General features: G+C 48.6%; 1 protein-coding gene across 1 annotated transcript in view; it reads right to left on the bottom strand.

Moving 5' to 3' along the window:
- Positions 1-5109: 5109 nt before the first annotated feature.
- tafazzin (tafazzin, phospholipid-lysophospholipid transacylase) overlaps positions 5110-12977 on the bottom strand; it is a 51308-nt gene continuing 43440 nt past the window's right edge. Inside the window, exon 11 of the mRNA XM_056274439.1 lies at positions 5110-6661. Coding sequence (XP_056130414.1) covers positions 6560-6661 — 102 coding nt within the window. The 3' untranslated portion in view covers positions 5110-6559. The remainder of the gene's footprint in view (positions 6662-12977) is intronic.

Here is a 12977-nt window from a genome sequence, read left to right as displayed (position 1 = left end):
AACTATTTAAAAAAAAAACAATTACTGTATTTGTTAGAGCTAGGTTTGGTTAGCTATGAAAAAATATTTGTGTCTCACTGATGACATCATTACTTTTTCAGTATGTTGAAAATTCAAATGTGCCAGAATTTCACCGTTTTGGGTTTGTCCCCAACCCAGACTTTCTAACTTCCTCTCTATAATAAAGTCATAAAAATGGTTAAATTCATTAAAGCTTTACTTTGCATTTTCTCATCATAATTTAAAAAGACATATTTCAAACTCATATGGTTTATATATGTGCAATTTGCACATTTTATAGTTAAATATGGCTGTCCCTCATACATCTGTCATGACGTCATACCCAACATTCTTACCGTTGTCATTATTCATATTTAACCATCTTCTCAGTCTGACACAAGTGTGAGCAGTTTAGCATGCAATATGGATCGGAGAGAAAGCAGGAACAGATAAAGGTAGCAGTATTATGGCCAGGACTCACCTCTAAGTCCTTCAGCTAGCTCGTCCGATGCTCATCATTCCTTTTTTTTAAATTTTTTTTTATCCAGCTCATACAGCAGAATGTTACTCTAAAGGAGAAATAAAAGCAAAAAGAATCAATCATCCCCAGCCTATACTAGGCCAATATCATACATGTGTATGTACATTTGGATGGAAATGGTTGTGGTGAATACATATTTCAAGAAGAGGGAGGAATACAGGGTAACATACAAGAGTGGAGGAAAGATAACACAGGTGGACTATATCTTATGTAGAAGGCACGATCTAAAAGGGATTGGAGACTGCAAGGTGGTGACAGGGGAGAACATAGCCAGGCAACATCGGATGGTGGTCTGTAGGATGACTTTGGAGACCAAGAGGAGGAAGAGAGTGAAGACACAGCCGAAGATCAAGTGGTGGAAGTTGAAGAAGGAAGACTGTTGTGTGGAGTTCAGGCAGAAGTTAAGAGACAGGCACTGGGTGGTAGTGAAGAGTTGCCAGATGGCTGGGCAACCACTGCAGAAATAGTGAGGGAGACAGCTAGGAAGGTACTTGGTGTGTCATCAGGACAGAGGAAGGGAGACAAGGAGACTTGGTGGTGGAATGAGGAAGTACAGCAAAGGATACAAAGGAAGAGGCTGGCAAAGAAGAAGTGGGATAGTCAGAAATATGAAGAAAGTAGACAGGAGTACAAGGAGATGCAGTGTAAAGTGAAGAGAGAGGTGGTAAAGGCGAAGGAAGAGGTGTATGGTGAGTTGTATGACAGGCTAGACACTAAGGAGGAGAAAAGGACTTGTACCGATTGGCTAGACAGAGGGACCGAGCTGGGAAGGATGTGCGGCAGGATAGGGTGACGAAGGATAGAGATGGAAATGTGCTGACAAGCGAGGAGAGTGTGCTGAGAAGGTGGAAGGAGTACTTTGAGGGGCTGATGAATGAAGAAAATGAGAGAGAGAGAAGGTTGGATGATGTAGGGATAGTGAATCAGGAAGTGCAGTAGATTAGCAAGGAGGAAGTGAGGGCAGCTATGAAGAGGATGAAGAGTGGAAAGGCAGTTGGTCCTGATGACATACCTGTGGAGGCATGGAGATGTTTAGGAGAGATGGCAGTGGGGTTTTTAACTAGATTGTTTAACTCAATCTTGGAAAGTGAAAGGATACCTGAGGAGTGGAGAAGAAGCATACTGGTACCGATTTTCAAGAACAAGGGTCATGTGCAGAACTGTAGCAACTACAGTGGTATAAAGTTGATCAGCCACAGCATGAAGTTTTGGGAAAGAGTAATAGAAGCTAGGTTAAGAGGAGAAGTGATGATTAGCGAGCAGCAGTATGGTTTCATGCCAGGAAAGAGCACCACAGATGTGATGTTTGCTTTGAGAATGTTGATGGAGAAGTATAGAGAAGGCCAGGAGTTTCATTGTGTCTTTGTGGATTTAGAGAAAGCATACGACAGGGTGCCGAGAGAGGAGGTGTGGTATTGTATGAGGAAGTTGGGAGTTGCAGAGAAGTACGTAGGAGTGGTGCAGGATATGTATGAGGGAATTGTGACAGTGGTGAGGTGTGTGGTTGGAATGACAGATTGGTTCAAGGTGGAGGTGGGATTACACCAAGGATTGGCTCTGAGCCCTTTCTTGTTTGCAATGGTGATGGACAGGTTAACGGACAAGATCAGGCAGGAGTCTCCGTGGATGATGATGTTCGCGGATGACATTATGATCTGTAGCGAGAGTAGGGTGCAGGTTGAGGAGCGCCTGGAGAGGTGGAGGTATGCACTGGAGAGAAGAGGAATGAAAGTCAGTAGGAGCAAGACGGAATACCTGTGTGTGAACTAGAGGGAGGACAGTGGAATGGTCAGGATGCAAGGAGTGGAGGTGACAAAGGCATATGAGTTTAAATACTTGGGGTCAACTGTCCAAAGTAACGGGGAGTGCAGGAGAGAGTGCAGGCAGGGTGGAGTGGGTGGAGAAGAGTGTCAGGAGTGATTTGTGACAGAAGGGTGCCAGCAAGAGTTAAAGGGAAAGTTTATAATATGGTTGTGAGACCAGCTATGTTATATGGTTTGGAGACAGTGGCACTGATGAGAAGACAGGCGGTAGAGCCGGAGACGGCAGAGATGAAGATGCTAAGATTTTCATTGGGAGTTGATGAAGAGGGACAGGATAGGAATGAGTATATTAGAGGGACCGCTCAAGTTGGACGGTTTGGAGACAAAGCAAAGAGAGACAAGATTGAGATGGCTTGGACATGTGTGGAGGAGAGATGCTGGGTATATTGGGAGAAGGATGCTGAATATGGAGCTGCCAGGGAAGAGGAGAAGAGGAAGGCCAAAGAGGAGGTTTATGGATGTGGTGAGGGAAGACATGCAGGTGGCTGGTGTGACAGAGGAAGATGCAGAGGACAGGAAGATATTGAAACGGATGATCCGCTGTGGCGACCCCTAACGGGATCAGCCAAAAGTAGTAGTAGAGATATTTTAAGTTAGAAAAATATATACTAGATTTGGGGGTTGAAGGGGAGAACTAGGACTCATAATTGAGCTGCTTGTAATATTGGATTTTTTTTTTCATAGACAAAACTCACACATTTAAATTTTAGAAAAGTAAAATACTTTATTGTCATACACATAGCAAAGTGTGGCAATCAAACTAAGGCAATACATTTGTCAATTAACCACAGGATGCTCTGCTGTGACACTCCCGACACTCCCTCAACCCTTTTCAGCTGCAAAACAAAACACTGGATTCTGTGATCAACTCTCTGCCCAGTACAGTACAGATTGTACTTCAAAGGCAAGGTCTGCAGAATACATTTTTACATATCTACAGCGCCAAAATATGATTTCCAAAGCCCTCAAATGCACAACTTTCTGCATTAGCAGCTCACCTGAAAACAACAGTCAAAACCAGTTCAGAGATTAGAAGACATATGGGGGCCACATGGTGATAAGGACATGTGCAGTGAACAACAATGACAACATGAATTCCAAGAAGCCAGGATTTAACAAAACAAACAGGTAATATATACAGTGCACCCGCTAAGTATTCACACCCCTTCACTTTCCCCGCATTTATGTTATGTTACAGCCTTATTCAAGAATGGATTAAATTCCTTTTTTTTCCACATCAATCTACACCCAATACCCCATAATGACAAAGTGAAAAAGGTTTTGTAGAAATTTTTGCAAATTTATTAAAAATAAAAAACTGAAATATTGCATGTACATAAATATTCACACCCTTTACTCAGTACTTGGTTGAGGCACCCTTGGCAGCGACTTCAGCCTCAAGTCTTCTTGGGTATGACGCTACAAGCTTGGCACACCTATATTTGGGGTATTTCTCCCGTTCTTCTCTGCAGATCCTCTCGAGGTTAGATGGGGAGTGTCGCTGCACAGCTATTTTCAGGTCTTTCCAGAGATGGGGTTCAAGTCTGGGCTCTGGCTGGGTCATTCAAGGACATTCACAGACTTGTCCTGAAGCCATTCCTTCATTGTCTTGGCTGTGTGCTTAGGGTCGTTGTCGTGTTGAAAGGTAAACCTTCGCCCCAGTCTGAGGTCCTGATCACTGTGGAGTAGGTTTTCATCAAGGATCTCTCTCTACTTTGCTCCATTCATCTTTCACTCGATCCTGACTAGTCTCCCAGTTCCTGCCGCTGAAGACCATCCCCACAGCATGATCCTGCCACCACCATGCTTCACTGTAGGGATGGTATTAGCAAGGTCATGAGAGGTGCCTGGTTTCCTCCAGACATGAAGTTTGGCATTCAGGCCAAAGAGTTTAATCTTGGTTTCATCAGACCAGATAATCTTGTTTCTCATGGTCTTGAGAGTCCTTTAGGTGCTTTCTGGCAAACTCCATGCGGGCTGTCATGTGCCTTTTACTGAACAGAGGCTTCCGTCTGGCCACTCTACCATAAAGGCCTGATTGGTGGAGTGCTGCAGAGATGGTTGTCCTTCTGGAAGGTTCTCCCATCTCCACAGAGGAACGCTGGAGCTCTATCAGAGTGACCATCGGGTTCTTGGTCACCTCCCTGACCAAGGCCCTTCTCCCCTGATTGCTGTGTGGCTGGGCGGCCAGCTCTAGGAAGAGTCCTGGTGGATCCAAATTTCTTCCATTTACGAATGATGGAGACCACTGTGCTTTTCGGGACCTTCAAAGCTGTAGAAATTATTTTGTACCTTTCCCCAGATCTGTGCCTCGATACAATCCTGTCTCGGAGGTCCATAGACAATTCCTTTGACTTCATGGCTTGGTTTCTGCTCTGACATGCACTGTCAACAGTGGGACCTTATATAGAGAGGTGTGTGCCTTTCCAAATCATGTCCAATCAATTGAATTTACTACGGGTGGACTCCAATCAAGATGTAGAAACATCTCAAGGATGATCAGTGGAAACAGGATGAACCTGAGCTCAATTGTGAGTGTCATAGCAAAGGGTGTGAATACTTATGTACATGCAATATTTCAGTTTTTTATTTTTAATAAATTTGCAAAAATTTCTACAAAACCTTTTTCACTTTGTCATTATGGGGTATTGTGTGTAGATTGATGAGAAAAAAAAGGAATTTAATCCATTTTGGAATAAGGCTGTAACATAACAAAATGTGGGGAAAGTGAAGGGGTGTGAATACTTTCCGGATGCACTGTAATAGGTGTATATATATATATATATATATATATATAATCACCACCCAAACAAAATGTCATCCAAACATCCATACACTTAGTCAAAACAAATCTTTATGGGGCGTCCGGGTGGCATGGCGGTCTATTCTGTTGCCCACCAACACGGGGATCGGCGGATCGAATCTGCGTGTTACCTCTGGCTTGGTCGGGTTTCCCTACAGACACAATTGGCCGTGTCTGCGGGTGGGAAACCGGATATGGGTATGTGTCCTGGTCGCTGCACTAGCGCCTCCTCTGGTCGGTCAGGGTGCCTGTTCGAGGGGGAGGGGGAACTGGGGGGAGTAGCGTGATCCTCCCACACGCTACGCCCCCTGGTGAAACTCCTCACTGTCAGGTGAAAAGAAGCGGCTGGCGACTCCACATGTATCAGAGGAGGCATGTGGTAGTCTGCAGCCCTCCCCGGATCAGCAGAGGGGGCGGAACAGAGACCGGGACGGCTCAGAAGAGTAGGGTAATTGGCCGGATACAACTGGGGAGAAAAAAGGGGGAAAAAATACCCCCCCCCCCAAAAAAAACCCAAGCCTTTATAATATACTGTAAATGCTAAATTATCTATACACAGTATAGTGCTAATTCCATGGATCCATAGATGCAACTTATTATAATTCTTCACTTGATCGTCTCATTATAAAGCTCGAGTTCACATACAGTCAATCAGTAACACCTACTGAATGACTGAACAAGGTCGCCTGTTCATTCAAACGATGAGCAGCCAAGCGGGTCAACAAATTAACCTTATGATGGGTAACGGGTCAAAATACAACTGAGCAGCTCACTTGACCAGCTGCTCCAAGACAACGCAGTGCCACCGAGGATTACTCAAGTGAGATCTTGTGCAAATCATGAGGGGAAATTACCTCATATTTCTCATTCTTCTGTAACAACACAACGACTGATTGCTTTGAAGTGTCAGCTCTGATCGGTGTGACTTCACATAGCTGTATCCTACACTGGCTGAACCAAACTGAATAACAGGGACCTGTTTGAACATGAGACATTAAACATAACTGGATTCCAACAATGACCAAAATGCAAAATAAGCTCCGTCACAAGGAAATAACAGATCACTTAACATTAATCATAATGTCAAAATATTACCTTTTCTATAATGTTCTAAAACATTCCAATTTTTACAAAGCGTGTCCTCACTTCCTTCCTGAGTGTGGGTTGTGGGTCTGCTTTACTGTGGCCACCGTGGTGGAGTGAAACTGTGGTCCAAAAGAAGATATTACAAAGGGAATAGCTGCAAAAGTCCATTTCATCAGGGAGGCAGGCATGGTGGACTGGTTAAGTGTGGTCTCTCCAAAGAATCTAAATTCTGATATCATCCTGAGTACTGGGGTACAGGATCAGCTCCGCATGCAGACCGTCGTAAGCCAAGGTGAAGCCTGGGACTCATGTTTTGGACTGTATTTGTCCATGGAGGGCCTCTGCCTGAGTTTTCAGGCTACGGAACTCCCCCTGGATGAAATCAGTCAACACCTCCCTCATTTCCATCTGAGAAGAAATGAACAAGCAAAGATTATTTTTTTTTTCCGTTTCTGAAAGAAAATATTCACGAGTTTGTGTTCATGTGTGTATGAGTGTAAACCTTTTATATCACACTACAAAACCAGTTCAGTTGTGCCATAGCAAGTCAGCTGAAGCAAAACAACCTGCGGTTATTTCAGGTTTTTTTTTTGGAGGGAGGTGGATTCCCCCCCCTTTTTTCTCTCCCATTGTACTTGGCCAATTACCCCACTCTTTCGAGCCATCGCAGTCTCTGCTCCACCCCCTCTGCTGATCCAGGGAGGGCTGTAGACAACCACATGCCTCCTCTGATAAATGTGGAATCACCAGCCTCTTCTTTTCACCCGACAGTGAGGAGTTTCACGCTACTCCCCCCAGTCCCCCCCCCGAACAGGCACCCCGACCAACCAGAGGAGGCGCTAGTGCAATGACCAGGACACATACCGACATCCAGCTTCAGACACCCACAGACACAGCCAATTGTGTCAGGCATTAGAACCAGAATCCCTGTGTTGGTAAGCAATGGAATAGACCGCTACACTACCCAGACGCCCCTCTACAGTTATTTCTTGCCTTTGAAAAAAAGGTATGACCACTAGTCGACATATAAGAACAGGACTGCTCACACACTGTCTGATATTTCTTTTTTTTTCTTTTTCTTTTTTTACTTTTTATTTCTGGTTATTTTCTTCATTACACGAAAAAGAAAAAAAACAACAGGGAAAAAAAAAGAACAGAAAAAAAACGGGAGATCATGGGACGATCAAGAAACGGCTAAAGTAGAATGCCTCATATACAGCATACTTACAATAACTATGAACTATCCTTCTCATTGACCAAATAAATACACCATTTCCCCCACCGTTTTCTCCCAGTTCTTTCTGGAGCCGAGCAGAGTAGGTCATCTGTTCTGAAAGGTGTAATTGTTTGACAATATTGATGAAAAGTCCAATAGTAGGAATATTTTTCTGAAGCCAGTGTTCTGTAATGGCCTTTTTACTTGCCGCCAGCAAGATCCTCAAAAGACAGACATCAGTTTTACTTAGTCCATCAGGGGTATGTCCAAGAAACAAGGATGAGAATGTAGTAGTGATGCTAAAACCCAGGGTTTTTAGATGATAACAGATACTTCCTCCCAAAAAGTCTGAATGGAGGGACACGACCAAAAAACATGAGCATGATCAACCATGATCCCTCCACATTCCCTCCAGCAGCTCAGTTGAGAGCTGGTTTGTTTGGACTTCTTTTTGGGGCTGATAAAAAAGCCAATCAGGTTTTCCAGCAGAAGTCCCTGCAGGTCCGGGAGTTGGTGGAGGACGATTGCGTTTTGCAGGCATCCAACCACATGTCCTCAGTTATTTCAGTGTCCAGCTCTTTGTCCCATCGTTGTTTCACATAGTCTGTGGAGTCCTTATTCAGGTATGTGGTGCCACAGTATAACTTACTTATAAGATGTCTGTTGCTTTCTGGGTTATGTGCATCAATAAATACATGAATAACAGCTGGACTCTCTTGGATTAGAAGCTTTCATCTTTTTAGAAAAGTAATCACAGAGCTGTAAATACCTATAAAAGTCCTCCCTCCCCATCCGATATGTCTGACATAGATGATCAAAACTGTCAATGTGCTGTCAGTATTAGTTAATGTGTACCGCGCAGTGACCTACTTGCAGGTTACATATTCACCATGCGGGCCAGAGACGGTCCCTTTAAGACAGTGGGCGGGGGTTAGCAAAGGGTATTGTGGGTAGACACGAGGTTTAGCAGAATGAGCTACTGACTTAGTTTTAGTTGGAGGAAATAAAGGACCCCACGGCTGTGTGGTCAAAAGGAGAAGTGACCTCGTCTCCTTTCTTTCATCCTCCGCATTGGTGAACCCAACGTGAGCCATGGAGAACGAAGCTACCAGTGCAGCGGCAGTGGCTCACGCCATCTCACTCAAACTGCCCGAATTCTGGGAAATGGATGCGGCAGCATGGTTTGCTCACATTGAAGCCCAGTTCGCTATTAGGAACATAACTGTGGATGAGACCAAGTACTACTATGTCGTGGCGGCACTCGGAACATCTACGACGTCACAAATATTGGGCCTGCTGCAAGCCCCGCCGCCCGTGGATAAGTACGGTACGATTAAAAGACACTTGCTGCAGGCTTTTGAGCTAGCAGAGGTGGAGCGGGCGGACAGGTTGTTTTCGCTGCAAGGCTTGGGAGATGGCAAGCCATCGGAGCTAATGGACAAGATGCTGAGTATGCTGGGTTCATGCGACCCCGCCTTCCTTTTCGGCCAGCTGTTCCTCCGTCAGCTCCCCTCGCACGTCCGTGCTGCCTTGGCCAGCTCCAAGTTGTCTGCCACCAGCAACTTTCGGGAGTTGGCTGCAGAGGCTGACAAGAGTTTTCTCGCCAGCCAAGAGCAGTGTGTGGCCGCTCTGCTGCCTGCCCACGCTCTTCCACCACCGCCGGTTGAGGCTGTGGGCGTCGCCGCGGCAGCAGTTTCTCGTCAGCAGCAGGACTCAGGGGGACTGTGCTTCTACCATGCTAGGTTTGGAACCAAAGCCATGCACTTTCAGCAGGGCAGAAAAAGCCAGGGCCGGCACGCAGTAGTAGCCCTGAGGGTTGGCCAGGAAGGCAGGCTGCTGTTTATTCAGGACACCATCTTCGGCCGGCGGTTGCTAGTTGATTCGGGCGCACAGCGGAGCATCCTGCCTGCGACACCACTGGATGCGATGGCCGGCGGATTCGGCCCCCCTATGGCTGCTGCTAACGGCACCCCCATACGCACCTATGGCACGAGGTATGTGGAGGTGGTTTTTGGAGGTCGGCAGTTCGGCTGGGACTTTGTAATGGCGAAGGTGTCCATTGCCCTCCTTGGTGCAGATTTCCTGCGCGCTTATGGGCTGTTGGTAGATGTTAAAAACCGCCGCTTGATTGACGTCGTCTCCTTCAGCTCCTACCCATGTATGCTGGGGGAGGCAGGTCCCATCGGCTTGTCCTACATGATTGCCACCGGGGATGAATTTCAGCGTCTGCTCACTGAGTTTCCGGGCCTCACAACACCCATCTTCTCAACAGCAGTCGCCAAGCATGGAGTGGAACACTACATCACCACCACGGGTCCCCTAGTCTATGCCCGTGCACGGCGCCTCGACCCAGCCAAGCTCGCCATCGCCAAGGATGAGTTTGCCAACATGGAGCGCCTCGGCATCGTGCGCTGCTCTGACAGTCCATGGGCTTCCCCCCTGCATATGGTCATGAAGGCTAACGCCGGCTGACGCTCATGTGGTGATTACCACCGCCTCAACAACGCCACGACACCAGACCGCTACCCCGTCCCGCACATCAAGGACTTCTCCGTGCACTTGGAGGGGGCGGTCATCTTCTCCAAGGTGGACCTCGTGCGCGGATACTACCAGGTGCCGGTCTGCCCACAGGATGTGCCGAAGACGGCAGTAATCACGCTGTTCAGCCTGTTCGAGTTCCTGAGGATGCCGTTTGGGCTCAAGGGAGCTGTACAGACCTTTCAGCGGCTCATGGACTCTGTGCTGCGAGATATGCCATTCCTGTTTGTTTACCTGGACGACATTCTCGTGGCCAGTACGTCCACAGCAGAGCACCTGGTCCACCTCCGGCAGCTGTTCGAACAGCTCAGCCAGCATGGGCTCATCGTCAACCTGGCAAAGTGCCAGTTGGACCTGCCAACCATTGATTTCCTCAGGCACTGGGTTACAAAGGACGGAGCAACCCCCCTCCCCGACAAGGTGGAAGCCATCGCCAGGTTCCCACGCCCGAACACGGTGAAGTCCCTGCGGGAGTTCCTGGGCATGATGAACTTTAACAACCGGTTCATTCTCTGGGCGGCTCATCTCATGTGCCCCCTGTATGAGGCTCTGAAGGGTAAGGACCCCAAGGGCCCAGTGGACTGGTCTGAAAACAGAAACCAAGCGTTTGATGATGCTAAGGCTGCGCTGGCTGACGCCGCCTTGTTGGCGCACCCATCACCAACTCCCCCAATAGCACTCACCACGGATGCCTCAGATTACGCCGTGGGGGCAGTGTATGAGCAGTGGGTGGGAGGAGCCTGGCAGCCGCTGGCTTTTTTCAGCCGCCAGCTGCGCAGCAGTGAGAGGAAATACGGTACCTTCGACCGGGAGCTTCTTGGCCTGTTTCTCGCCATCCGCTGCTTCCGGTTCTTGCTGGAAGGCCGCCGTTTCTCTGTGTTTGTGGACCACAAGCCGCTGACATTCGCCATGGCCAAAGCCACCGAGCCGTGGTCTGGGCGCCAACAGTGCCAGCTCTCTTACATCTCCGAGTTCACCACTGACATCCGACACATCGCCGGCAAGGACAATTTCATCGCCGACCGCCCTCCCGGGCGATGTTGGGGGCCGTCCACTTGGGACTCGACTACGCAGCCATGGCTGCAGACCAGGCTGCTGACACAGAACTGCAGGCCTACCAGACTGCTGACACCGGGCTGCAGTTGAAGGATGTGGTGTTTGACGACGCCGGGACCACGCTTCTCTGTGACATCTACATTGGTCAGCCCCGGCCCATGGTGCCCACGGGCTGGTGGCAACGGGTTTTCGACGCCATCCATGGCCTATCACACCCAGGCGTGAAGGCGTCAACGAAGTTGGTGGAGGCCAAGTTCATGTGGCATGGCCTCAGGAAGGACGTCAAGGACTGGGTGGGCACCTGCGTGGCGTGTCAGCACTCCAAGGTTCACCGCCACACCAAGGCACCCCTGGCGCTGTTCACAGTGCCTGGGAGGAGTTTCGACCATGTCAATGTGGACCTAGCAGGAACCTTCCCTCCTCCTGTGGTTTAACTTATCTCCTTACCATGGTGGACAGGACCACTAGGTGGCCAGAGGCTATTCTGTTGTCAACCACCACGTCTGCTGAGGTGGCCCAGGTGTTCGTCGGGTCCTGGGTAGCCCGGTTTGGCACGCCATCTGACCTCACTTCTGACCAGGGCCTGCAGTTCACATCCGAGCTCTGGACTGCAGTCGCTGAAAGCCTAGGGGTGAAGCTGCATCGCACCATGGCGTACAACCCGCAGGGCAACGGTTTATGTGAGCGGTTTCATCATTCTATGAAGGCCGCTCTTCGGGCCAGCCTCACAGACAGTAGCCGGGTCGACCGGCTCCCATGGGTCATGCTTGGCCTGTGGACTGCCCCTAAGGAAGACCTCCAGTCCTCGTCGGCCAAGCTGGTTTATGGCCAGCCACTGCAGGTCCCGGGGAAATTTCTCCCAGACGGCGCAGCACCCTGGTCTGCTGCCCGGCAACAGGCTGTGTTCCAGGATGCTGCCGGCGTTTTCCCTCCAGTCTCAACTTCGTGGCACGGCCTCCCTCAGTCTTACATCAGCAAGGACCTGCAGTCAGCTGGATACGTCTTCATCCAGCATGATGCCCACCGTACCCCCCTGCAGCCCCCCTATGATGGCCCCTTCCGTGTCCTGGCAGTGGAGGCTAAGAAATTTGTTGTGGATGTCGGTGGTAAGCAGGAGTGGGTTTCGGTGGACTGCCTCAAGCTGGCTCACCTGGACTTGGACAGGCCAGTTCAACTGGCCCAGCCCCCTCAGCGTGGACGCCCCCCTGCACCTACAAACGTCAAGAGGAGCCGTTATTCGTCCCCCGCCACGTTGTTTTTTTCTTTTCTTGTTGTCATGGTGAATTCGGGGGGGGGGGCGTGTGTAGTGACCTACTTGCAGGTTACGTATTCACCATGCAGGCCAGAGACGGTCCCTTTAAGACAGTGGGCAGGGGTTAGCAAAGGGTATTGTAGGTAGACACGAGGCTGAGGTTTAGCAGAATGAACTACTGACTTAGTTTTAGTTGGAGGAAATAAAGGACCCCACGGCTGTGTGGTCAAAAGGAGAAGTGGTCTCATCTCCTTTCTTTCATCCTCCACAACCATCTCTTTAAGAGTCTTTTGTTCACTGATGACATCACCAGCACCACATTGACAGTACAGGAATCGAGTAGCCAACAGAAAACCTTGAGACATTTTGTCCACGATATCACTATTTTCTACATACATTTCATGCTTTTGGATGCACTGTCGTTTTACCCTAATTCCAGTCAACCATTAAACGGAGTGGAACTAAGCACCCTCTTCAGTGAGGTGATTGGAGGAGGAGTTGTCTATCTGCCAGCTTATGCAGGGCGTACAGGGGTGGCAGAATAGTAAAACGACAGCTTCCTAACGGGCTGAGATACAGCAGAGCAGGTCAGTGTCATCACAGCAGAACAGTTAAACAGGCTTACAACAGAACACAAGCTTAATAATCAGGCTTCCACAACA

Source organism: Lampris incognitus, chromosome 2 (genome assembly GCF_029633865.1).
Source record: "Lampris incognitus isolate fLamInc1 chromosome 2, fLamInc1.hap2, whole genome shotgun sequence".
NCBI classification, from domain to species: Eukaryota; Metazoa; Chordata; class Actinopteri; order Lampriformes; family Lampridae; genus Lampris; species Lampris incognitus.
This window is presented reverse-complemented; position numbering and strand designations above follow the sequence as displayed.